Source organism: Anolis carolinensis, unplaced genomic scaffold (assembly GCF_035594765.1).
Source record: "Anolis carolinensis isolate JA03-04 unplaced genomic scaffold, rAnoCar3.1.pri scaffold_10, whole genome shotgun sequence".
NCBI classification, from domain to species: Eukaryota; Metazoa; Chordata; class Lepidosauria; order Squamata; family Dactyloidae; genus Anolis; species Anolis carolinensis.
In genome coordinates, this window is record NW_026943821.1 from 14,200,921 (window position 1) to 14,228,446 (window position 27,526).

At 42.8% G+C, this 27,526-nt stretch overlaps 1 protein-coding gene across 1 annotated transcript in view; it reads right to left on the minus strand.

Moving 5' to 3' along the window:
• vsig10l (V-set and immunoglobulin domain containing 10 like) overlaps positions 1 to 27,526 on the minus strand; it is a 41,880-nt gene that overhangs the window by 3,297 nt on the left and 11,057 nt on the right. The window contains exons 3-9 of the mRNA XM_016996088.2: positions 23,352 to 23,615; positions 15,444 to 15,731; positions 13,522 to 13,779; positions 10,699 to 10,974; positions 7,338 to 7,628; positions 2,508 to 2,630; positions 822 to 874 (exon numbers count right to left, since the gene is read on the minus strand). Coding sequence (XP_016851577.2) covers positions 822 to 874; positions 2,508 to 2,630; positions 7,338 to 7,628; positions 10,699 to 10,974; positions 13,522 to 13,779; positions 15,444 to 15,731; positions 23,352 to 23,615 — 1,553 coding nt within the window. The remainder of the gene's footprint in view (positions 1 to 821; positions 875 to 2,507; positions 2,631 to 7,337; positions 7,629 to 10,698; positions 10,975 to 13,521; positions 13,780 to 15,443; positions 15,732 to 23,351; positions 23,616 to 27,526) is intronic.

Sequence of the window (27,526 nt, forward strand, 5' to 3'; positions counted from 1 at the left end):
ATTAGTCACGGCCTGCCTACCTTACCAGATTGTTGTGTGGATATAGGTCAGCTAAACAGCAACTTTGATTGGAAAAGTAAGATTTATGTGTAACAAAGGAAGAAATACATGAAATCAACTTGGCAGGTTAACTTTGCTCAGGTATATTAATTTTTCATAGGTAATACCATTCATCCATGGCCTTTGTGCACAGGTGAGTATGTAGCCAAAAATAACTTCATTAATTCCATTACCTCAAAGGGTCATTCTCAAAAGAATCAAGAGATGGTGAAATAAAGAAAAGAACATTAATCTCTGAATCAATTTCTCCATTTACCAGGTAGGCTTACTTGCTTTTTGTGTGTGTGGCAGGAACTCGCCACTCTTAACTCATCAAAATGAGTGTTGTATTTTTCTGTAAAAAATGAAAAACTGCCAAGCACCCAAAATATTAGTGCCAATGGAAAGGTTTGTGTGTCTTTGTGGTCAATCAATTTGTCTTGTACTTGTTTTGTGTATGTGCACAGATTCACAAGAAGAGAAAAGACAATTTTTTTTCACAAAAAGAGAAGTTTCTACAAAGCAAATTTTATATAAATTGGGAAAGCTGTGTCTGTGACCAAAAAATATCTCATTTTAAGCTACAGGATACATCCCAAGAGGGCTGGAAAATCCTTGAGATGCCATCTCACTTTAGCAAGATGGACAGTCTTGAGTAGAATCTTAGAAATAGCAAAATGTCTATACATCCCTAACACATATTCACACCGCACGTGCACTCATACAAAGAGAGAGAAAGAGAGAGAAAAACTGAGAGAATATAAACGTGTTATTTGATTTACCTGACGTGACAGATAGTGCTGCTGACTCTCAAGTGGAATTTTCTTGTTCTTTGCTGCAAAGGACAAAGTCAAGATCACTATGTTTTTTCATCAAGGGGCTGACCATCCTTTCATGCTCAAAGTCATTCTGGAAAATGTCTCAGGTATTTCTTTCTAGCTGCTGGATTCTGTTTAGGTACATATACAATTCAATCCTAAATGGCTATTTTTTATCGTGTCAGAAGTGACTTGAGAACATGCTGCAAGTCGCTTCTGGGGTGAGAGAATTGGCTGTCTACAGAACATTGCGTGGGGACGCCCCAATATGTTACCATCCTACTGGGAGGCTTCTTTCATTTCCCTGAAAGCTAGAGCTGACAGATGGGAGCTCACCCCATCTAGCAACCAGGTCAGCAACCCAACCTTTAGGTCAGCAGTCCAGCCAGCACAAGGATTTACTAATCATCAACTTTGATTAGTTCAGAACAATACCACATGTTTTCTTATTCATTTACTTATTTGTTGCATTCTAGGTATTTATTACTGCAGTGGACCCTTGGGGGTTAGTATGAGGATCTCCAACTATCCCCTGTGGATACCAAAGTTTGTGGATATGCAAGTGCCATTATATACAATGGCATTGCAAAATGGTATGCTTTGTATAAAATGCCAAAAAAAAATACTTGCTTTTGGAATTTTTAAAAAAATATATTTTTTTTCAAACTGAGGATGATTGAATCTGTGGATAAGGAGGGCCAACTATACTAAGAAGACCTGCAATAAAGTATTGCATTGTGAAATGTTCCCTCCCCCCTCCTCCTGATACCATTTTGTCTTAAATAATATTTAAATATTATTTGGAATATAAATGTTTTTGCATGGCAGATATGTAATCAAAAGCCCCTAGAAAAATAGGAAAAATAGGAAACCTTAAGAAATGTATTTTGAACACTTCAGATTTTTCAGGCAGAACTTTTTGATTATAGTGTGTAAATTCCTGATTGGTTAACGCAGAATAAACTTGATGGACTATAAATGATACTGGGAATTGAAATCCACAAAAGTAACTTTTTCAAGCTGTGGCTTTGGCCTAAAACTACCTTACGTCCCATCAGAATAGGCAATGGCAAAGAACTGCGTGAATTCTAGTCCAAAGCATCTAGAATGCCAAGGTTTCCCCAACTCTGGTTCAATGGATAACAGTAATTCAGTTCTTTGAATGGAGTCCTTTTAACCCTTGTGCCAGCAGGACTGCTGACTTGAAGGTTGGGTTGCTGACCTGAAGGTTGCTGGTTCAAATTCAGCCTGGGGAGAGTGTGGATGAGCTCCCTCTATCAGCTCCAGCTCCATGCGGGGACATGAGAGAAACCTCTCACAAGGATGGTAAAGACATCAAAACATCTGGGCGTCCCCTAGGCAATGTCCTTGCAGATGGCTAATTCTCTCACACCAGAAGTGACTTGAAGTGTCTCAAGTCACTCCCAACATGAAAAAAAAAGTTATTTGAATTGTGTTGTTCAGAAAAAGGTATTATTAGATGGACTTGAACCTGCACAGTAATTGAATGGTTTTGAATCCAATTGGTTGAAAGAAGGCAATTTGATAGTAGTCATTCTTTATTTTACAACATTTCTTCTGACTGGCCAACGTCAGATTATGGATGAATGAAATCCTCTGTATTTGACTGCTTAACACAGTACAGCTCACCTCTCCGATGGCAAATGAACCAAATCATCCAGGCCAGCAAGAACAGGAGGACAAGGAGCAGAAGCATCCCAAAGATTGAGCCAATCACAATTCCAGCAATGGCACCACCGCTCAGACGGACATCTGCAAGGAAGGAGGAGGCAGAGTTAAATGCACAGGGCTTCCAACCAGGTCCTTTTTGGACTACGACTCCCAGAAACCCCTAGCTTGGACTACACTTGCCACAGAAACCACTGTCCTCACTCGAAAATGGCTTTGCTTGCCCTTAGTAGCTTCGTCATCCATTGACTGTTAAACTATGATGTTATTCATATTCTCCATAACTGCCTGGGTTTATTCATATAGCTGTGGCCAGGAACTCCTGCCCTCACTTTTATTTAGTCAAACCCTGAACTTTGAAAAGTTACTATTATTTTATTATTTATTTATTTACAGTATTTATATTCTGCCCTTCTCACCCCGAAGGGGACTCAGGGTGGATCACATTATGTACATATAGGGCAAACATTCAATGCCCATAAACACATCGAACCAAGACAGAGACAGACAGACAGACGCAGAGGCAATTTAACCTTCTTCTGAGGGGATGTTCGATTCTGGCCACAGGAGGGAGCAGCTGCTTCATCATCCACACTGACGGCACTTCCTCACTTCCTCATTCCAACGTTGTAAATTAGTTAAACTTAATAATAATAATATAATAATAATTTTATTTTTGTACCCCGCCACCATCTCCCCAGAGGGACTCAGGGCGGCTTACAGATATAAAACTAACATACAATAATATCAAATACAAAAACACACAAATTTAAAAGGCATTTAAAAAATTAAAATTAAACTTGCCTCCCCACTTTTTTTATAAGTGGTACCTTATTTCCTATTTGATAGATGCAACTATCTTTCGGGTTGCTAGGCCAGCAACGAGCAGGGGCTATATTTTATTTTTAATAGACGGGTGCTCACCCCACCACGGGCTGGCCTCGAACTCATGACCTCATGGTCAGAGTGATTTATTGCAGCAGCTGTTTACCAGCCTGCGCCACAGCCCGGCCCCTGGACTACAGCTCTTAAAATCCACCAGCTGGAATATATACTGTTGTTGTTGTGTGCCTTCAAGTCATGTCCAAGGTAAGGTTGACCAAAAGGCAAACTTAATCACGGAATTTTCTTAGCAAGATTTGTTCAGAGGGGTTTTGCGTTTGTCTTCCTCTGGGGCTATTATTTATCGTGTCTGAAGCAAACTGAGGGTACAGTGATAATGTATTTTAAAAACATACAAAGTCAAAAACTTGACATTATTCTAGATTTCCCTTGACCAGAAGCTGGCCACTTGGAGTCCTCCAGTGTCACTGTGAGAAGGTCCTCAACCATGCAAGTGGCTCAGCCTGCAGTGTAGCAAGTGGTCTGTGGTCTGCTCATCTCCACACTCACACATCGTGGATTCCACTTTGTACCCCATTTCTTAAGATTAACTCTGCATCTCATGGTGCCAGAGCACAGTCTGTTCAGCACCTTCCAAGTCGCTGAGTGTTCTATGTGCCCAGGAGGGAGTTTCTCATGCAGTATCAGCCAAGAATTGAGGTTCCGGGTTGTAACCTGCCACTTTTGGACTCTTGCTTGCTGAGGTGTTCCTGCGAGTCTCTCTGTGGATCTTAGGAAACTGTTTCTTGATTTAAGGCATTGGCATGCTGGCTGATATCTGAACAGAGGATGGGCTGGAGATGTCAATGCCTTGGTTCTTTCATTACAGGCTGCTACTTCCTTGGTGCAATACAGGCTAAGCAGTATAATTTCTCCAGTGGTGTTGGGCGTAGACATCCTGTGATAATGCAGCATGTCTCATTAAGAACCACATCCACTGTTTTAATGTGGTGAGATGTATTCCATACTGGGCATGCATATTCAGCAGCAGAGTGGCCATATGTCAGGGGTGCTTTGAATGCGATTTCCTGCTTCTTAGCGGGGGGTTGGACTAGATGGCCCATGAGGTCTATTCTATGATTCTATGATTCTATGAGTACCAAAGCACAAGGGCAGATGTTTTCACTGTATATGTTTGTGATCCCCAGGTTGTGCCAGTCAGCTTTCATATGATATTATTTCTAGCACCCACTTTTTGCTTGATATTCAAGCAGTGCTTTTTATAAATCAGGGCATGGTCCAGAGTGACTCCTGGGTATTTTGGTGTGCTGCAATGCTCCAGTGGGATTCCTTTTCAGAGCCCATGATGCTTGTCTGTTCTTAAGATGAAAAGCACATGTCTGGGTTTTAGATGGATTATGAATCAGCTGCTTTTCCCTGTAATAGGCAGTAAGAGCCCCTAAAGCTTTGGAGAGCTTCTGTCCAACCCTCTGGGGCTGAGAGAGAGTGTGACTTGCCCAAGGTCACCTAATGGGTTTACATATCCAAGCGAGAATTCAAACTCTGATTTCCAAAGCCATAGTCATTTGCTCGAACCATTACTTCACACCGGTCTACTAACATACTTTTATAGGGCTTTTAAAAGTTACTTGGTGGACTACAACTCCTCGAATCCCCATTTAGTAAATGGCAAAGTTACTTGTTCATGATTGCAACTGCCAGAGTATTCTAGCCAGCATGACTATTGTGTTCAAAATTAACTTTCCAAGCTCTAACACAAACTTTAGTGTATAGAATATGGCCTGCGATCATCCCTATAAACTCTCCCAGGAAGAACACTGAGTTTTATAGAAAGAAAATACAGCACCGAGGTGGAAAGAGGAGCCACAATGGCTGCAAACGGAATTGGAAAAAAGGCAAATTTTCACATAGTTTTAGAGGCTTCAGCAGAAAATATCTCCGATCCTCTGATAGTAATAATTTTGACCACAAAATTAAAACAGGAGTATATTGGTTGAAGTTCTACTTTATTCTGCTTTATGCTAGAGATCTTTATTTTTAACAACGGTGGTAAAGCATTTTAAATGGCACTGAAGTGCTTTTTTAAAGCAGTAGGTGTGAATGCTTAGCACAGGTGTTAAATTATGTTAAGCCATTCAAAATGCTTTCACTGCCTTTCTGAGCATTCCGGTTCCCTAAAACCTGGCTTTTCTGCTCCTTTCCCTCAATCAGACTTGTTATAGACTCTCTTGTGGTCACCTGCAGTGAATAAACACTCCCTTCAAGTGACCAAACTGGGAAGTTTTTGCAAATTAGGTGATTTTTCTCCCATTTCAGGCTGCAAAATAAGCATTTCAGTAAATTACTTCGGCTATTACAAACTCCATTCTCACTAGAAATCATACATATTTTAAAATATGGCTCTCACCTTAACCTGTATGTCATGTTCCTGATGCAGGTGTGTTAACTAACTGAATCTAGCAGTGTTGGTATTCAAGTTAATCCATTCACATTAATTCAGAAATTAATTTTTTACTTGGTTTCGTGACAATTATAAAATTAATTCATGGTGATAATAATTAGTAATGGATTAGCAACATGCTAATTTCAATTACAGAAAAACAATTAAAATTACTGGAAATGTTCACAATAGGCCACCCTCGACCAAAAAAAAAAAAATTACCACCACCTAGTAACAATTTAAAGCAACATGAAGCATTAATTGTAACTCTAGCCATTGTTATGATATAATAATTCAAATAAGAAATTTCAAACCATTGCTATTAAAAAAATAATTAGGAGCAGCAAATTATTTTCAAGCTCTGGATGTTAGGCACACTAACATTTTATGCTCACTTACCATTTCTGCCCCATGCAGCTAGATATTTATGTCTCTTTAGCCCAGATATGGGCAAACTCTGCCCCTCCAGGTATTTTGGACTTCAACTCCCACAATTCCTAACAGGCTCAGGCCCCTTCCTTTTCCCTACAACAAAAGGATGTACTGCAAACTTTTCTATACCTCTTTACTCTTCAGTCTGTATAAAATAGTACAATGAGAGGAGCCCAATGGCGCAATGGGTTAAACCCTTGGGCCAGCAGATGAGTGATTTGAAGATTGGGTTGCTGACCTGAAGGTTGCCCGTTCGAATCCAACCCAGGGAAAGCGCGGATGAGCTACCTCTATCAGCTCCAGCTCCATGCGGGGATATGAGAGAAGCCTCCCACAAGGATAGTAAAAAATCAAAACATCCGGATGTCCCCTGGGCAATGTACTTGCAGACAGCCAATTTTCTCACACCAGAAGTGACTTGCAGTTTCTCAAGTCACTCCTGACATGAAAAAAAGTACAATGAGTTCTGCGTAACTTTTTAGAAGTTTAACTAAACTTATTTTTTCTGCAATTCGCTTTACTGACTCAAAGGACATTTTCTTCAGCCACTTCCAGACTGTGGAATGACCTGCTGGAAGAGATTTAATAACTGGATATGGTTTTCAAGATAAGACTCTTCTGGGAGGCTTCTTCAGGTGATGTTTAAATTTTGAATTTGAAAGTCTGTATTTAATTTTTTATGTGTATAGGTTATAAACATATTGTTATACTGTTATGTGTTTAATTTTTTGTTGTTTCCCACTTCCATCTATAGAGAGAGGCAGGTAAGAAATGATGATGATGATGATGATGATGATGATGATGATGATGATGATGATGATGATGATGATGATGATGGGGTGCCCTAAATATCCTAAAGGCATTATGTTCCATCTTATCTTGGAAGCTAAGCATTGTCAGATTTGATTAGTACTTGGATGGGAGGCTGCCACTGAATGCCAGTGGCTGCAGGCTATATTTCAGAGGAAAAAATAGCAAAGCAACCTCTAAGTTTTTGTTTACTAATTTTAATTGCAAGACTATGTAAAACTGAAATTCCTATGAACTACATGTTTCTTAAATTCAGGAATACACACCTGGTGGTTGGAGGACTTGAACATGAGATGTATTGCCAGTCTGGGACCCCAAGTAAGGCACAATCCGGAAGGAATATGGCGTTTGGGGCTGCAGTCCCAAAAGAGTGGTAGATCTGTTGGCAGCAGCTAAGACTTCCACTGTCTCCCATTCCTCCCCGGAACGGCTTTGCTTAACACTATGCATCTGGATCCAAAAGCTAGTAACCACAGATCCCTTAGGAACTGTCCAATTCAGGTAAGCAGAACCAGGATAAGGTCCATGGGATAGAGTCCAGTTAGAGATGGAGGGACCTGCCAAGAGAAGGAAAATCACAATCTGTACAACAAAGATGAGCAACAAATGTCTGCTTTGGGTCAAAACAGATGCATGGATCAGAGATCAGGGATCACAGTTCCTAGTGTGGGATTTTTCTGATGATAGTTATAGAAGCAATTTCCCATTTCTCCTTTTTCCTCTTTCTCTGGGGGATTATAGGAAAGCACTGATGATGAAGGCAAATCCAAGCTGGCCAATCTGGAAGAACGCCTTTGTTAGTGCCAACTGCCATCAAGTCAACTTCAAATTACAGTGACACCATGAATCATAGAATCATAGAATCATAGAATAGTAGAGTTGGAAGAGACCACATGGGCCATCTAGTCCAACCCCCTGCTAAGAAGCAGGAAATCGCATTCAAAGCACCCCCGACAGATGGCCATCCAGCCTCTGCTTAAAAGCCTCCAAGGAAGGAGCCTCCACCACGGCCCCGGGGAGAGAGTTCCACTGTCGAACAGCTCTCACAGTGAGGAAGTTCTTCCTGATGTTCAGGTGGAATCTCCTTTCCTGTAGTTTGAAGCCATTGTTCCGTGTCCTAGTCTGCAGGGCAGCAGAAATCAAGCTTGCTCCCTCTTCCCTATGACTTCCCTTCACATATTTGTACATGGCTATCAAATATGTGAAGGGAATATCAAATATGTGAATGAGAGACCTCCAAGGGTGTGTTATAGGGATGTGCAAAAAGTCATTTGTGTGTCGTATGTCAGATCTATTTTGTAAGATTCATACATACGACTCGATATTAAGCAACGTGAGTGGCACCCAATGCCAAAAACATAAGAATGGAAACTCTCACCTAGTGCTTTTGGATAATTTGAGTAAGCATTGCAACTCTCTCCATGATGCAGTTTTTATTTCCAGAGCAATCAAACTGTACCGGGAGACAAAGCGAAAGTTGAGGCTGGGGGAAGGGGAGGCGAAGTCACAGCCATGACCCTTTAAATCAGTGGTTCTCAACCTGGGGTCCCCAGATATTTTTGGCCTTAAACTTCCAGAAATCTTAACAGCTGGTAAACTCGCTGGGAGAGTTGTAGGCCAAAAACATCTGGTGACCCCAGGCTGAGATCCACTGCTTTAAAGGCTAAGCACACAGTAGGCTACATTGAGAGAGGCTAGGAGGACTGAGTGACTGACTGCTATTAGGAGGAATCCAGACTGCTGAGAGACTTCTATATTTGTTTTATTTTACTTTCATAATGTAATTTATTATTGAATTTGCTAAGGAGAGACTGCTGGGAGCAGAAGGTTTTTTTTTCTTCCCAAAACCATTCTGAGGGTGGGAAATTAATCTCAGTTGTTTAATCTGATATGCATTTGCTGGGGTGACTGGGGAAATAGTCCCAAAGCTTTAGTAGTTTTCAAAAACCATTTTCCACCCCACTCCACTCCAGCCAGCCATAGCGACTGAAATACATTATAGAGAAACTAGCTGTGCCCGGCCACACGTTGCTGTGGCGAAGTATGGTAGTATGGGAAATAAAGTATTGAGGAATTGGTGGTAGTTAAGGTAAAGGGTAAAGGTGTGGAGTCCAGATAATCCAGTTAAAGCAGATAATATAATATAAGATGTTATATTATATAGCTTATATATAGGGTTAGATAGCTGTGTGGAAGGGCCTTGAGTCTACACTGCCATCTAATCCAGTTAAAATCTGATAATCTGTATTTTATAGGCAGTGTGGAAGAGGCCTAAGTGAGGCCTGACTCTGCCTGTCCCCTGGGTGAGTGGGTTGCTAGGAGACCAAGTGGGCAGAGCTTAGCCTTCTAACTGGCAGCAATTGGATAAAAACAATTATTCCTCTCTCTCTAATTAAGACTTTATTTTTCTTTTCTTTTTGTTGTATCAACCTAGAGGCATAGATGATGGGTTGTGTTGTCAATTTTCGAGGTTGTGGAGTGTTTAGTTTTGTTGTTTTGGCGGTTGCCAGGATTCCACCACTCTTTTATATATAGAGATTCAAGGGGATCGCTGTTTCAATAGATGCGTGAATCTTTTTGAAACTTGGGGGTAATGATGTCCTGGTTATATTGCGTGTTCCAATGAACCTGCGTGCACAACCACGGGAGTCACACACTCCCAGGAGTGGCCACAGGGGAGGATCCAGACCAAGAACAATCCGAAGACCCAAAGACCTCAATGGCGGAGCAGGCGGAGGATAACATGGTACATGTTACAACGGCTGTGAAGGCGGAAGAAGGCTGCAACAGACTGAGAAGCCACTCTCGTTGTGTTAACCACACCACTGCTGGAACCTCAATCTGTGAAGACTGTGTGTTGACCAGCCATGTACCGACCTCCACACATTAAAAAAAAAATCACGCACAGGCGTCTTCCAAGAAATGGAGGACCATCATTCTTGAACTACGAGGGATCGCCTAAGTAAGGAAAGTATGTTGGATCATTGCAGAGAAATTCAAGGAGGTAGATCTTGTAGGATTTTTAAAAAATGTTGTTCATAATTTTTTTTTTTAAAAAAAATTCATCAAAAAATCAGTGTATGAGTAAAACATTCCAAATCTTGGGGGGTAACAGTGGTAAATCTGTTCTACAATTGTAGCAAGTTTCATCCTGATAGCTCTAAAATGAGGGAGAAAGGAGCCCAGAAGCTTTCCCACTTGTGCAACTACATAATAAAATAATGTAAATTTTATTACTTTCTTACGACACAGACCCCTTACGATATTTTAGAAACACTTTAGAAACAAATCACCTCCCTCCTAATTTAATAATGCGTATTGAAACATTTTTTCCATTGATCGCACACTCCTAATGTGTTATGTGCGTCATTCACTTTATTGTCAGTGACATAGTTGCCACTGGATATGGATGTTAAGTTTTAATTCTTGCAGACATGAGTCCACTTATGTCTGCAGTAATTAAGAATCCAATTTTTAAAACAAGAAAAAAGGAACATTACTTCCAAAGTCTGAATATACCAATGCTCCAACCCCAGACAGTGAGTAACTGACATTGGGAGCTCACTGAGGCCTACAGATCTCTAAGACTTGGATAGGACCTGTTATCCATGGCTGCAAAGATCTTACCAACGAGAGTTAAACTGGACTGTTGGGATCCCAGTGGATTGGAGCAGGTGACCTTGTAATCCCCTAAATCCTCTGGGACTGTGAAGTTCCAGATGATTAAGTGTGTCCTATCAGGACTAAGCTGATAGTGATCACTGGTAGAAAGTAGTGGCTGCTCGTCCCAAAACCATTTGATCTCCACTGGGTTAAAGGTGCCTTGGCATTGCAGTTCCACAGCAACCGATCCATTAGCATTGCTGTCTGTTTGGAATGAGAGCAAGACTCCCGAAGGTGCTTCTGTGGAAGGAGACCATGTTTTATTAGTAAAAACAAACATTGACAGATTCTGAAATGGGATAAATCTCATCCCAAGTCTAACGTTCCTTTCTTCTCCTTTCTCCTCCCCATCAGAAGGGAATAGGGAGAAGATACGTTACTACAAAGTAATTTCTTCAACAGTTTGGATGATGTTTTTGGAATAAAATTGGCTGGAGAATTAAGCTGTAGTCCACAGACTAATATTCCTGAGCTCTTACCTTTCTTTATACAGTGGCATAAATGTGCCATTGTTCTCATCAGCGTTAGCTCAGGTAATTTACAAAATATTGAAAACAAAAGCATCAACAAAACCTATAAAAGATATTTTAAAATGCAATTAAACAATCTATAGAATTAAAATGATTTAACAACGCATTATGAACAGAACATTTAAAAAATCAACAAGCCAGCGCACCATTAAAGCCCATTGGAATCAGTTCCCAAAGGCCTATTGAAGTATGCTGTTTCCCTGTTTACCATTTACACCCAGTTTGTAACTCCTTCTTATTTGAAAAATTTCAAAAGAGTAAGAGTAAAGGTAAAGGTTTTCCCTGACATTAAGTCCAGTTGTATCTGACTCTAGTTGGGGCTTATCTCCATTTCTAAGCCGAAGAACCAGCGTTGTCCACAGACACCTCCAAGGTCATGTGGCTGGCATGACTGCATGGAGCACTGTTACCTTACCGCCAGAGCGGTACCTATTGGTCTACTCACATTGGCATGTTTTTGAACTGCTAGGTTGGCAGAAGCTGGGGCTAACAGCGGGTGCTCACTCTGCTCCCTGGATTCGAGTCTTTCAGTCCGCAAGTTCAGAAGCTCAGCGCTTTAACACGCTGTGACACCGGGAGTAAACATAGCTGTTATCCTATTCCAGTTTCACAACAACCTTAGGAGAGTAGACATGTTTAGAAGGCATGATGGCAAATGGACAAAGACTCACTGAGTTTCATAGATTTCCCTGGTTCAGCTCCAACACTCTTCTCTCCTCCACTGCTTTGAACCAGAGCCATTTCTAAACTTTGCAGCTTCTTGCTAAAGGAGATTTGGAAGGCTATTATCCTTCATCCACAACAAAGGCATTTTTTTAAAATTCAGGCAGGCCTTTAGTATATAAACCTGCCCTCTCTTGAAGAAGGTTTAACAGAAGTTAGTTCTATATTTCTTGTACTGTTTAAGTCATTGGTTTTCTCTTAACATTTTAAGATTTTGTTTTTAATCTGCATTTTGGTTTTTTTAGGGTAAGGGTTTTTCCCTGACATTATGTCCAGTCTTGTCCAACTCTGGAGGTTGGTGATCATCTCCATTTCTAAGCCGAAGAGCCGGCGTTGTCTATAGACCCCACTAAGGTCATGTGGCAGGCATGACTTCATGGAGCGCTGTTACCTTCCCGCCAGAGCAGTACCTATTGATCTACTCACGTTATCATGTTTTTGAACTGCTCTCTGTGACCTTTCAGATTTTTAGCTATTTGAAAAGCCTTATTTTACTAGAGATGTTGGGATATAAATGAAATACATAAGAATGCCCTTTCGTGGTGGAAAGGAGCATCCCCACTTCACTGGGCATTCCTTCATATGCTGCTAATAGATTATTTGACCCCTATTTACCACTTCCCTGCCTTCTGCTCTTCCTTGCAGCAGTTTCTCCAAGTGCAGAGAAATAATAACTCAAATATACAGTGGCTCTAGAACAGGCATGGGCAAACTTCGCCCCTCCAGGTGTTTTGGACTAAAACTTCAACAATTCATAACAGTCTACCGGCTGTTAGGAATTGTGGGAGTTGCAGTCCAAAACACTTGGAGGTCCAAAGTTTGCCCGTGCCTGGTCTAGACTGAGGGTTAGAATTGGGCACTAGCCTTTTCTACCAGCTTAAAGGGAGAAGCCAGGATGGTTCCACGTTAAGTAATTTCCAATGTTCTTGGAATAAGATTGGATTGCAATCTTCAAAGCTGCCCAAGTCCTGATTCAATGCTCCCTTAGGCTGGGCTGTGGCACAGGCTGGTTAGCAGCCAGCTGCAATAAATCACTCTGACCAAGAGGTCATGAGTTCGAGGCCAGCCCATGTCGGGGTGAGCACCCGACAATTAAAAAAAATAGACCCTGCTTGTTGTTGACCTAAGCAACCCGAAAGATAGTTGCATCTATCACATAGGAAATTTAGGTACCACTTATATGTGGGGAGGCTAATTTACGACACCATATAAATCACCCAGCCGCCGTTGGAATGACAAAGTTGCCATCACAGTGGATGACGAAGCAGCTGCTCTCTCTGTGGCCGGAATCAAGAATCCCCTCAGGAAGCTGTAAGCTGGAGAAGGTTTAAATTGCCTCTGTGTCTGTCTCTGTCTCTGTTCTATGTTATATGACATTGAATGTTTGCCTTATATGTGTACAATGTGATCCGCCCTGAGTCCCCTTTGGGGTGAGAAGGGCGGAATATAAATACTGTAAATATATAAATAAATAAATTTGATGCATTAGGATTGCTGGGTTGTTATTTTTCCTTGCATTTGTTTCTTGTCTTACCTGGAACCATGCTGCAGTTGCCCTCTCTGGTCAAGTGACGTCCCAAACAGGTGATATTTTTGCCACTAAGCCCATCTAGGAAGGGAGAGGCTAGCAGTTGTTGCAAGGTAGAATCACTAGCCTCTTTGCTGGGTCCAGGCAGGCCCTGAAATCTCAAATGTGGAGCAGGGAATCCCCCAGGCCAGGAACAGGTGAAAAGCAAAGCAGTGCCATTGTCAGCAGAAGTTACAGAGCAGTGGGGCAACCCAGAGGGTTGTTCTAAAAGAAGAGTTATAAAAAAACAGATGAGTCAAGTTTCACACAAATCATACAGTCTGTATTCCTTTTTATAAAGTAAATAAAAAATACTGCAACAAGATGTTTGCTACCCGAACGCTATACAATCTAATCTCCCCATACTCCTGACACAGCAGTAACTTCAAGCATCAGTTTTGAAATATGGTTTAGGCATCCAAAGAAAAGAGATGGGCAAAATTAGCAAGGGAATGTGAACACCGCAAATATAAGAAGTGTGGACAATTTTCAGTGTTTTGCTCTGCACCATACTAGAAAATTGGGGAGTGACAAAAAGCCTCATATGGGGTTAGAGTTCTTATTGGAAGAGTAATATCATCGTGTTGTCGAAGGCTTTCATGGCCGGGATCACAGGGTTGTTGTATGTTTTCCGGGCTGTATGGCCATGTTCTAGAAGTATTCTCTCTTGACGTTTCGCCCACAGATGCCTGCCATAGATGTGGGCGAAACGTCAGGATAGAATACTTCTAGAACATGGCCATACAGCCTGGAAACATACAACAACCCAGTAATATCATCGTTTGGTCTCCTTGTAGCTATTACCCTTGGCAAAGTCAAAAGCACAAGAGGGTTCATGCAGATATTCTTCTATTATAAAGATAGAGCAAATGTGGATTAAAGCTTGGGTTGGTTAGGTTGCTGTGAGTTTTCCGGGCTGTATGGCCATGTTCCAGAAACATTATCTCTTGACGTTTCACCTACATCTATGGCAGGCATCCTCAGAGGTTGTGAGGTCTATTGGAAACTAGGCAAGTGGGGTTTATATATCTGTGGAATGATGTCCAGGGTGGGAGAAAAAACTCTTGTCTGCCTAAGACAAGTATGAACGTTGCAATTGGCCACCTTGATTAGCATTGCCTTTCAGCTTCAAATCTGGCTGCTTTCTGCCTAGGGGGAATCCTTTGTTGGGTGGTGTTAACTGGCCCTGATTGTTTCATTCTTGGAATTCCACTGATCTCCTAGGAGCCTACTCACACTACAAAATGTTAATGCTAATTCCATTTTAACTACCATTGTTCCATCCTAAAGAATAATGGGATTTGTAGTTTGGTGAGGCACAAGGAAAATACTGTGGTGGAGAATTCCAAATGCCCTTCCCTAAATTGCCAATTTCAGGATTCCACCATTATATTTCAATAATGCAATGTGATAGGTTGTCAAAGGCTTTCATGGCTAGAATCACAGGGTTACTATGAGTTTTTCGAGCTGTATGACCATGTTCCAGAAGCATTCTCTCCTGACATTTCACTCACATCTATGGCAGGCATCCTCAGAGGTTGTGAGTTTCACAACCTCTGAGGATGCCTGCCATAGATGTGCGTGAGAGAATGCTTCTGGAACATGGCCATACAGCCCAGAAAACTCACAGCAACCCACTAATGTGATAGCCTTTGAGGAATCTATAACATGGAAATCCGGTACCATTACCAAGTGACGTATTCATTGGGAGAATCCTGAAAGCATTTAGCCCAAAGCCCTCCAGTTGAGAGGGCTTTGAATGCGATTTCCTGCTTCTTGGCAGGGGGTTGAACTGGATGGCCCATGAGGTCTCTTCCAACTCTACTATTCTATGATTCTATGATTCTATGAGACTGGAGGAAAAGAGGTTCAAACCGAAGTCAACTAACGGGCAACTTTGAGGTTGACAGTGTTCCGAACATGCTTTTGGGTGCGCTGGTTGATGGCCAAGCACGAATATGGTCCGGCCTGATTCAGCTGCACTCGAGGCAGGTACAGAATTGGCAAGGAGGGCACACCGAGATCTTCACTATCTGCCACATTCCAGTAGATCTTTGCCTGAGGCTCAGATGGTGCCAGGCAGGTTAAGTTCACCGTACTGTTCACCAGAATGAAACTTCCAGCATCCGAATCCTGGTCCGATGATGAGATGGTAATTGTTGGGGTCTCCGGACCATCTGAGAGGAATTGAAACAGGAAATACTTTGCTAGTATTGTGTCTGTAGCTGACATAAAAAGACAAGGCAGCCAATTTACCTATCCATCAGGCTTAAGTACTGCAGGGGCCCTGCCTTTTCCTCCTGGCTTTGGTTATCCAGGTTGCGACCTCACTGACGAATGGGGTGATTCAAATTGATGGAGTGGCCATTTAGAAGGAGAAAGACAGCCTTACGGCCTGTCATTTTGCCCAGCCACCTGGGAATGCAAAGAGGTTCACCTTGGGTCAGTGGCCGCTTCCCTTTGCGGCCGGGACGGTTCAGTCCTTCATCCTTCAATGTGCGGAGAAAGGGCAGCCACTCCAGGTACAAAAAGCACATGTTGCCATTTCCCACAGTACCCTCCAAAATGTTCCACTTAATGATTTATATTAGCTGATCTCAATTAATGTCTTGTATAAGGAGAAAGAGAAGGAGAAGATACTTACTTATCACAGCTTCATAAAGCCAGAGAGGACAACTGTATCAGCCCTCCAGAGACCTTGGAGGGTCGCACCCCTCTCTATGTCTTCCCTGGCAAAGATTTATTGGAAAAATGCCCCCAAATTCCCTTAGCAGATTATAGTGGATATTTCTTCCATGTCTCTATGCCCTGAAGGCAAAAACAGCGCTGGGGACATATGCAGCCTGGGGTCACTTCTTGCCCACCTTTGCCTTAAAGCATTACTTTTACACAATATACATTTTATTTATATTCCATCTTTCCCCCAAAACCAAACCGGCTTGTGATGAATGTTAAAACAAAATAGCTAAAACAATAACAAGTTAGAAAAACAGTCAACAGTCCAAATAGTATTTTAATCTATGAATGCAAAACAATTAAAAATAAAATATTTACTCCATATTATAAACAGTCTAACCACAGCGCTCCATGCAGTCATGCCGGCCACATGACCTTGGAGGTGTCTACAGAAAACGCCGGCTCTTCGGCTTAGAAATGGAGATGAGCACCAATCCCCAGAGTCAGACATGACTGGACTTAACGTCTGGGGAAACCTTTACCTTTTACTATAACCACAGCATAACTTTCTTTCTCAAACAATTGGAGGCTGAAGCAAAAGCTTTGCCTGCAGAGCAGAGAGGTGCCCAATTGAGCCTCTCTTGGGAGGGAGCTCCATAGTAGAGTTGTTTGCGGAACCTGATTTCCTTCATTTCATCCATTCTTTCATAGTTTTGTTACTTTCGGAAGCACGTAACGGGAAGCCTTCCCCACTAAAATTAGCTCGACAAGAAAGCAAGCGGGAGCTGATCATCAGCTCCCCCTCTGTTTTCGTGAGCATGTGGCCTCCTTGTCTCAGAAAGAGAGAGCGTGTGTGTGGTGTGCAGGCCCAACATATGTACCTGCCTGCAGCCAAACACCTCCTCTAGAGTAAGAAAGTCAGAACTTGCCTCCTTGCCTCGAGAGAGTGCACAGCCCGGCTCTCAAGAGAGGGCCGGGCTGTGGTGCAGCTGGTTAGTAGCCTGCTGCAATAAATCACTATTGACTAAGAGGTCATGGGATTGAAGCCTGGGTCAGATTGAGCTCCTGTCAATAGCCTAGCTCGCTGCCCACCTAAGCAGCTCGAAAAACAGTTGTATCTGTTGAGTAGAAAATTCTAGGTGCCACTTATGTAGGGAGGCTAATTTAACTTAATTTACAACACCATAAAAACTGCCAGCAGCATGTGGAAAGGAATGGGGAAGTACTACCATCAGTGTCAAAGTGGACAATGAAGTGGCAGCTCCCTCTCTGGCCAGAATCGAACATACCCTCATGAAGCCGGAAGCTAGAAAAATGTTAAATTGCTTCTGTGTCTGTCTATATGTTGTATGTCTAATAATGGCATTGAATGTTTGCCATGTATATGTGCATTGTAATCCACCCTGAGTCCCCTTCAGGGTGAGAAGGGTGGAATATAAATACTGTAAGTAAATAAATAATAAATGTGTAGCGTGCAGGCCCAGCACCCATGCTAGCCTGCAGCCGAGCACCTCCTCTAGAGGAGAAACAGTTAAGAAGGCTCCTTAAAGCATGTTCCTGCCTGCAGCTGAGTGCCTCTCCCCTAGAGTAAAACAGCTTAAATGCGTAAAATGATGCGAAACCCTCCCCCATAATGGGCCAATAGAAAATTGATCTTTCGGCACCCCAGAGTGAAAACAAATATCTGCCCTCCCAATTTCAGGAGGCTCCCAAAAATGGATTGTGGCTGCTACTGAAAACCGGGACACGAAATGGGTCAAGATAAACCCCAAAAGCACAAGCTACTGCATAGCCTAGGAGCAGCAGCCAAGAAGACTCTCTCCTATGTCTTCACCAATGGAGCTTGAAAGGATGATGGGATCGAGAGAAAGCTCTCCCCTGAAGATCATAATACTCATCAGGCTTGTGCCCAAGCCATGTAGAGCTTTATAGCCCATAAACAGAACTTTGAATTGTGCACAGAAATGGACAAGCATCCAGTGAAGCAGGCTATTTCAACAACTTGTTTTCTTGTTTGAACAAAAGAGTTTTATGCTCCCTATAACCAACCCTGGCCAATGGTCTAGCCACAGCATTTTGTACTTACTAAAGTTCCCAAACTATTCCCAAAGACAACCCCAATCTGTTCCATAAATGCAAATTATAGATAGCTATTAAGCTCTGGTAGACCTTTTTTCTACTTTGGCCAGATATGAGAACTTTGGTTTTTAAATTCAGCTGGGCACATATTAGAATGGGGAAATATGAATGGAGCTCTTCAACTTTATAGTTCTTGCAAATATTAACGGTTGGATGGGAATTGGGAATAGGAACATGACGCAGGGCAAGGGAAAGTTTGATTATTTCCATTTCTGCTATAGCCAAGATAGATGCCTTATTAATAAAAATGTTGGAGTACACAGTTTGTGCTGGGATGCACTTAACACGTTATGACTGCGTGTTTCTACTGGTCAAACAACAACTCTGGGGAAGCGCCAGTGGATTTTATTCCGGGGAAAGCAGGGTGGAAGAAAAGGATTGATGCCCTCGGCATGCCTTTTTTCTGTTCTAAAGTATCTTCTACAATAGTTGGAAATGTATTTGCAATGTGCACTTTGATCCATACTGGCTATTTAGAGAGGACTGCAAAGATACACCTGTTATCGAAGCCCTAATGCTCCTTAGCAAAGCTGTGAAGGGCACACGGCAGCCATTAAGGACATGCACTATTCCTCCCAACTATGGTGTCTGATGGTTTCCTTGTCATTAGGGGCACATCTAAACTGTAGAATTGATGCAGTTCAACACCACTTTATTTGTCATGCCTCAATGCTCTGAAATCATAGGAGTTAGAGTTTTACAAGGTTTTTAGCCTTCTCTGCCAAGTGGTGCCTCACTACATTTCCTATGATTAAAGGAACAAAGCAACAACATAGAGCCCTTCCAGACAGGTCCAAAATGTGGGACCTGTCTTGCTTTTACCGAAGGCATCCAAATGACGCTTCCCATAAAAGCGAATTAATGTGGAATAAACTGGGTTTTCCTTGATTTAAAGGTAAAGGTTTCCCCTGACGTTAAGTCCAGTCATGTCCAACTCTGGAGGTTGGTGCTCATCTCCATGTCTAAGCCGAAGAGCTGGCATTGTCCCTAGACACCTCCAAGGTCATGAGGCTGTCATGACTGCATGGAGCGCCGTTACTTTCCCGCCGGAACGGTACCTATTGATCTACGCACATTGGCATGTTTTCGAACTGCTAGGTTGGCAGAAGCTGGAGCTAACAGCGGCCGCTCATGTTGTGGTAATCTCTGAGTGGTTAGACTCAATTTAACCCTCTCTGGGGGAGATTCCACCAAAAATCAGCAGGGTAGCAAAAGCAAAGCTTTCAAATGCAGCAGTTACTTACACGGGGTGAGCAAGAGAAGCCTTTGACCATTTAGGATTGCAATGGACTGCAGAGTCTCAGTAAAAGTTCAAAAAGTATTTATTTGGGTAAAAAGAACTCCATTGTAGAGCTGCTTGGGAGCTGTCTAGTCTACTCTAGACTGGTTTCTAAGGAAAAATAAGAAAGGAAAAATAACAAACATCTAAATAGGTACATCTTGCCAGGAGAGATGGCGAGATGCTTCTTGTTAGCTAGAAGAACAAAGGGAGAAGAGAGAACCAAAATGGTTCCAACCTCATGGTCCAGTTTATTGGGGCCATAAAAGACATTCTGACCAATGAGAAGTCAGTGTCCCTGGAGATTCACATTTCTACTAACTTCAAAGTAAGGGATGTGACGTACACAGGATAGAGTGAAACACAGTAAAGCCTGTCTAGGCATGCTTTGGAAACAGGGAAAGGATTCCCTCAATCTAACTCTATCATCTATCTGACTACATCTAGACTTGAGTAGTCCAGGATGATTCCCAACAGCTCCCGCCGCTCCCGGGGTTTGAACCTGGGACCTTTCGGTCTGCAAGTTCAGCAGCTCAGTGCTTTAACAGTTGCTTCCCAGCTCCAGGGATTCTTGGAAGATGCGGATTTTCTAGACCAATCGCAGTCTGGTTTCAGACCTGGCTACAGTACTGAGACAGCTTTGGTCGCCTTGGTGGATGACCTCCGCAGAGAGCTGGACAGGGGGAGTGTGACCCTTCTGGTTCTCTTGGACATCTCAGCGGCTTTCGATACCATCGACCATGGTATCCTTCTGGGACGGCTCTCTGGGATGGGCCTTGGGGGTACTGCATTGCAGTGGCTCCAGTCGTTCCTGGAGGGCCGTTCCCAGATGGTGAAGCTGGGGGACACCTGCTCAGACCCCTGGCCTTTGACCTGTGGGGTCCCGCAAGGTTCTATTTTGTCCCCCATGCTTTTTAATATCTACATGAAACCGCTGGGTGAGGTCATCCGGAGTTTTGGAGTGCGTTGCCATCTCTACGCGGATGACACGCAACTCTACTACTCCTTTCCACCTAATTCCAAGGAAGCCCCTCGAATACTGGTCCAGTGTCTGGCCGCTGTATTGGCCTGGATGAGGGCGAACAGGCTGAAACTTAATCCTGACAAGACAGAGGTCCTCCAGGTCAGTCGTATGTCTGATCGGGGTATTGGGTGGCAACCTGTGCTTGATGGGGTCGCACTCCCCCTGAAGGCGCAGGTCCGCAGCTTGGGGGTCCTCCTGGACTCGGGGCTGACACTTGAGGCCCAGGTGTCGGCCGTGGCTGGGAGGGCCTTTGCACAACTAAAACTTGTGCGCCAGCTGTGACCATACCTCGAGAAGTCTGATCTGACCATGGTGGTCCATGCCTTAGTTACCTCTAGACTGGACTATTGCAATGCGCTCTACGTGGGGCTGCCTTTGAAGACGACTCGGAAACTACAACTAGTACAACGATCGGCAGCCAGGTTTCTTACTGGGGCAGATTACAGGGCGCGTTCAAGGCCACTGTTTAAAGAGCTCCATTGGCTGCCGTTTATTTTCCGAGCCCAATTCAAGGTGCAGGTTATCACCTACAAAGCCCTAAACGGTTTGGGACCCACCTACCTTCGGACCGCATTTCCCCCTATGAACCCGCACGACCTCTTCGCTCATCGGGGGAGGCCCTCCTCTCGCTTCCACCAACTTTGCAGCTGCAGTTGGTGGGGACGAGGGAGAGGGCCTTCTCTGCCGTGGCCCCCCGGCTGTGGAACTCGCTCCCCAGGGAGATTAGGCAGGCCCCTACCCTACTTTCTTTCAGGAAGAGCCTGAAAACTTGGCTATTCCAGAAGGCCTTCATTGACTGATCCTTGTGGGATCATGTTATTTACCTGTTAAGCAGTAGATCCTCTGGATTGTTTTAGGATTCACTCAGCACTTTAATTATTACACCTGCTGTGTAATTATCCCTCCCTGATAATTTGACATTGCTTGTACCTTGGCCTGGATCTTTCGACTCAAATTGTGATTTTAATATTATTTTATATATTGACTTTTACGACTGTTCTTAATCATGCTGAAGTTTTATTGCTCGGTTGTTAATGTTTTATTTGACTTGTGTTGTTGTGTCTGGGCATGGCCCCATGTGAGCCATCCCGAGTGCCTTCGGGGAGATGGGGCTGGATATAAGAATAAAATTATTATTATTATTATTATTATTATTATTATTATTATTATTATTATTATTATTATTATTATTCTCTACCGGGGCTCCTTATTCCTTGATTTTAAAAAAGTAAAGGTTTCCCCTGACGTTAAGTCCAGTCATGTCTGACTCTGGGGGTTGGTGCTCATTTCCATTTCTAAGCAGAAGAGCCGCCGTTGTCCGTAGACACCTCCAAGGTCATGTAGCCGGCATTCCTTGATTTACTCTGTATTAATTAAATACATCATTAGATCCAGATCTCAGTGAAAGATCTGGGTCTCATGAGGTATTGGGCCTGTGGGGATTGACTTCTGGGGTTGTGTTCCATGACACCAGGTGTCAATCAACACAGCCATCTCGCACTTTCAGGCTCCTGGAGCCCAAAGATACAAGAGGGTGCCCACCCTGTCACCTTCAGCCCCAAATTTAGCCCTTAAACTTACCTAAAATCAGCTGCTAGGCATGAAGCCTGCTTGTAAGGTTCTCCTGGCATGCTAAAATGATGTGTTAGGAGATGGGTGAGGGGGATTTTCCTTTTAGCATGCCAGGATAACTTTATAAGCAAGTTCCATGCCTGGCAGCCACTTTCAGGTAAGTTTTAGGAGCTAAAATCAGAGCAAGGGGGCGGCTTCATGCTATATCAGTTTCAATCAGGATCGCATGTAGCTACCCCAAGGGAAAATGGGGTTTGGGTTATGGGGTGGGGGCTAGAACCTGCACCAAAGTGGGTTACTTTAACCCATTTCAGCATGGGTTTTAGTTATATCTGGAAGCACCCCAAGTCATATTCAAAGACAGTTCAGCCATAGAATCATTGAATCATAGAATCGTAGAGTTGGAAGAGACCTCATGGGCCATCCAGTCCAACCCCCTGCCAAGAAGCAGGAAATCGCATTCAAAGTACCCCCGACAGATGGCCATTCAGCCTCTGTTTAAAAGCCTCCAAAGAAGGAGCCTCCACCACGGCCCGGGGGGGAGAGTTCCACTGCCGAACAGCTCTCACAGTGAGGAAGTTCTTCCTAATGTTCCGGTGGAATCTCCTTTCCTGTAGTTTGAAGCCATTGTTTCGTGTCCTAGTCTGCAGGGCAGCAGAAAACAAGCTTGCTCCCTCCTCCCTATGACTTCCCCTCACATATTTGTACATGGCTATCATGTCTCCTCTCAGCCTTCTCTTCTGCAGGCTAAACATGCCTAGTTCTTTAAGCCGCTCCTCATAGGGCTTGTTCTCCAGACCCTTGATCATTTTAGTCACCCTCCTCTGGACACTTTCCAGCTTGTCAACATCTCCCTTCAATTGAGGTGCCCAGAATTGGACACAGTGTGATTCCAGGTGTGGTCTGACCAAGGCAGAATAGAGGGTTAGAATGACTTCTCTGGATCTAGATGCTATTCCCCTATTGATGCAGGCCAGAATCCCGTTGGCTTTTTAAAAAAATTGTGTTCAACTCCTAATAATGAGAAGGCTCAAACCCTAACACAGTATTGTTTTTAGTGTACAACATAGCATATAATTAAACCGTTTGCCTGTATTGCATACTCACAATTGACAGTAAGGTTCGAGGTGCCAGTCCCATTACCGAATGGGTTGGAGATGGTACAACGGTAAACACCTGTGTCCATACGTTGTGGGCTTCTGATCTGCAAGTAGCCAGCTGAATGCAAATATCGGGGATTTTCACCAAGACGCTGCCCATTCTTGGTCCAGGATACAGAGCCATGGACTGGGGTGCAGTTCAGGGCCACTGAGCTGCCATCTTCTGTGGCTTCAGCAGATGGCGGGATCACAGAGACATCACCTATCTCCTCTGAGAAAACACATAGGAAAGGGATGTGATAGCTGTTGGGAAATTATCCTGGACTACTCAAGTCTAAATGTAGTTAGATAGATGATAGATTTAGATTGAGGGAATCCTTTCCCTGTTTCCAAAGCATGCCCAGACAGGCTTTACTGTGTTTCACTCTATCCTGTTTACGTCACATCCCTTACTTTGAAGTTAGTAGAAATGTGAATCTTTAGGGACACTAACTTCCCATTGGCCAGAATGTCTTTTATGGCCCCAATTAACTGGACCATGAGGTCAGAACCATTTTGGTTCCTTCTTCTCCCTTTGTTCTTCAAGCTAACAAGAAGCATCCTGCCATCTCTCCTGGCAAGATGTAACTATGTAGATATTTGTTATTTTTCCTTTCTTATTTTTCCTTAGAAACCAGTCTATAGTAGTCTAGACAGCTCCCAAGCCTTTCTATCTACAATGGAGTTCTTTTTACCTGAATAAATAGTTTTTGAACTTTTATTGAGACTCTGCAATCCATTGCAATCCTAAAGGCTTCTCTTGCTCGCCACTGTAAGTAACTGTTGCATTTGAAAGCTTTGCTTTTGCTACTCTGCTGATTTTGGTGGAATCTCCCCCAGAGAGGGTTAAATTGAGTCTAACCGCTCAGAGATTACCACAACAATAGCTACTGCCACACCTCTCCTCTAACCACTAGTTTCCACTACACCCTAGCCTGAGCCATGAACCCTGGAATCTTGCCTCTATTCTCCCTTTTAACATACTCCTGCTCCATAACTACAGGGACCTCTCCAGCTTTTGATTCTTCTCCTGAAGCTCAAGGGGTGCTTAAAGAACCAATGCTTATAGGTGATGGTCTTATTTTAAGTGTATAGATAATAGGGACAGAAGGAGCAAAGTGAGTGAGGTCTTTCATAAAAAGAATCCTGTATCCATGACACTTTTTCAGCCCTCAATTTTCTAGCATTGCAGAGAAATGAGTCATTGAAAATCTTTACCACCACAAATGTTTATACAGTAGAGTCTCACTTATCCAACATAAACGGGCCGGCAGAACGTTGGATAAGCGAATATGTTGGATAATAAGGAGGCATTAAGGAAAAGCCTATTAAACATCAAATTAGGTTATGATTTTACAAATTAAGCACCAAAACATCATGTTATACAACAAATTTGTCAGAAAAAGTAGTTCAATACGCAGTAATACTATGTAGTAGTTACTGTATTTATGAATGTAGCACCAAAATATCATGATGTATTGAAAACATTGACTACAAAAATGTGTTGGATAATCCGGAATGTTGGATAAGCGAGTGTTGGATAAGTGAGACTCTACTGTATTTATGAATTAATTTCTTCATGGGTAACTTTGTCCTTTTCTTTGGATGCTCAAACTGTATTTTTAAATGCTCATTTCAGGTTTTGAGCTAGTGAAATGCTAGAAAAAAATGGGCTTTCAAGGAGAACTTTATGGAAGGGGAAGAATTCTTAATTGTGTGTCCTCATTTTACTTCCTCCCCATCTAGCTATACGCCTGGATTACCTCCTCTCTACTGTTTTATTCTTTGTTTAGTACAATGGAGGAACATCACATCATTAAACTTTGAATGGGACAAGAATGAAAAAAAGAGGAAATTGGGTCATTTTTCTGTGCCTCTGACAGACTCAGAACAAAAACAGAGATCCAAGTTCTTTCAGCTCTTTGCCCAGAAAATCTTGGATCGCTGCAGTATTCATCCAAGGTGAGTTTGGCAACTTGTTCTTCTGGAATACACAGCATATGAACTCAGCATGAAGCTGGAGGTGAAGAGCCTTCAGCAAATGTAATTGTGTGTGAGAGGGAAGAGGGAGCAAAGATTTCAGTGTGGGACTGAGGTCTACTGATAGTAGACCCAATATTTTTTTCAGTGCTGAAAAGCAAACCATGGAGATGAAAGAAAAATGAATCCACTGGACACGCAGGTAGCACACTAGAGAGCTGCCAAAACATTGACCCGGAGTGTAGCAGAGGAACAGAAAGAAAAGAGGACCACCATCACCTCAATGCTTTTGAGAAACCAGCCTTGAGAGATCTTGGCTGACATCCTTCAACTCACCCCACTAAACTGATGAACCTCATAACCTCATGAACTAGTAGCCAACTTTTGTTTTTCTTTTCCCTCCCATACTTTTTCCTTTTGTGTTGCATCTTTTTCAACTGTTAAGCCTCAGGGAGAGATGTACTGTGTTAAAGGGTCCATTCTTGCAAGGGAGAATGAATAATTGAATCCATTTTCTCCATGCTTCAAAAATTATGCAGTTGTCAAAAAGATCTCGCCTAGGGAAAAGGTATCCAACAGTGTGTGTGTGTGTGTGTGTGTGTGTGTGTGTGTGTGTGTGTGAAATCTCTCTGACCTACACAGGTATAAGATGCGAGGATACAGCAGTCAAGGATGTTTCCTAGCCTGTGGTATGTGGACCACCAGTGGTCCCCAAGAACTAAAATATGGTCCATGGCCTTACCGTTACTACACCATTGCAACAAGAGCAACTGGTCTTACGAAACCCTCTTATAGTGCCGAGGCAACAGGGATGTCGGAAGGGGAGAGGCTGACTACCCATGAAAGGTGCGACAACAAGCCTCCTGACTGCTGCTTCTCCTCCTCCTCCTCCTCTTCCCTGAGTGGAGCCGTTCCATGTGGCACCTGGAAGTAGGGGTGCCTTGGTGCCCTTGCTTTTAGGTCTGTTCCTGGGGTTATTTGAGGTGCTGATTCAGAAAATTTCATTGGATAGACCACATCAGTTCTAAATGTTTAAATATGTTTTCTGTGGATGAACAGAGGGCGACTACTGGGTGGCATATATTCTGTACCAGAAACTATAGCTGATGTGGTCTGGAAGACACACAACAACCCTATGATAGCAAGAGTTTGGGAGATAAGTCAACCACGGATCTGGAAAGCTGTGGGATACCAAAATCTGTGAAAGCTCAAGTCCCATTATATACAATAGCATAATAAAATGGTGCTCCTTATATAAAATGACAAAACCCAACATTTTTTAAAATTTTTGTTTTGATTTAAAAAAAAAACATTGCTGTGTGTTGGGAATCACCCTGGACTACTCAAGTCTAAATGTAGTCAGATAGATGATAGAGTTAGATTGAGGGAATCTTTTCCCCGTTTCCAAAGCATGCCTAGATAGGATTCACCATTGTTTCCTGCTTCCCATCCTATTTAGGTCAGCCCACCCTTTGATGTTTCTAGAAATGTGATCTCTCCTAGGGCTTTGACGTAACTTCCCCAATTTGGCCTTTGGAATGTTTATGGCCCTAGAGAAGAAGAGACCCATGAGGCTTGGTCGCCATTCGAGCTTCCTGCTTTGTTCCAGAGAGGACGCACCTCTGTCCTCTATTAGTCAAGATGTAGCTATCTAGAGCTTTGTTATTTTAATCTGTTTATGTGTATTAGAACAGGATAGATTAGACAGTTAGCTCCAAACCTTTTCTATCCATCAATTTATTTCTTTTTACCTCAATAAATGCTTTTAAACTTTAAAGCTAACTTTGCATCCCTTTGCCTTCCTGATGACACAGAGGCCTTCCAAACTCACACCGTGTAAGTCTCACTGCTGTTGCAATTTTTACTCTGCTATTTTAATGGAAATTTACCTCATAAAGAGGGTGATTAGAGCTTAACGGCTCGTCCATTCCCAACACTGTGGAATCTATGGATGCAGAATCCATGGCTATAGAGAACCAAGGCCCCTTCTACACTGCCATATAAAATCCAGACTTTCTGCTTTGGATTGGATTATATGGCAGTGTTGACTCATATAATTGAGTTCAAAGCAGATAATGTGGATTATCTGGTTTGATAATCTGGATTATATGGTAGTGTAGAAGGGGTCCAAGTCTACCAGGAAAAATAGCACCACATTCTTAT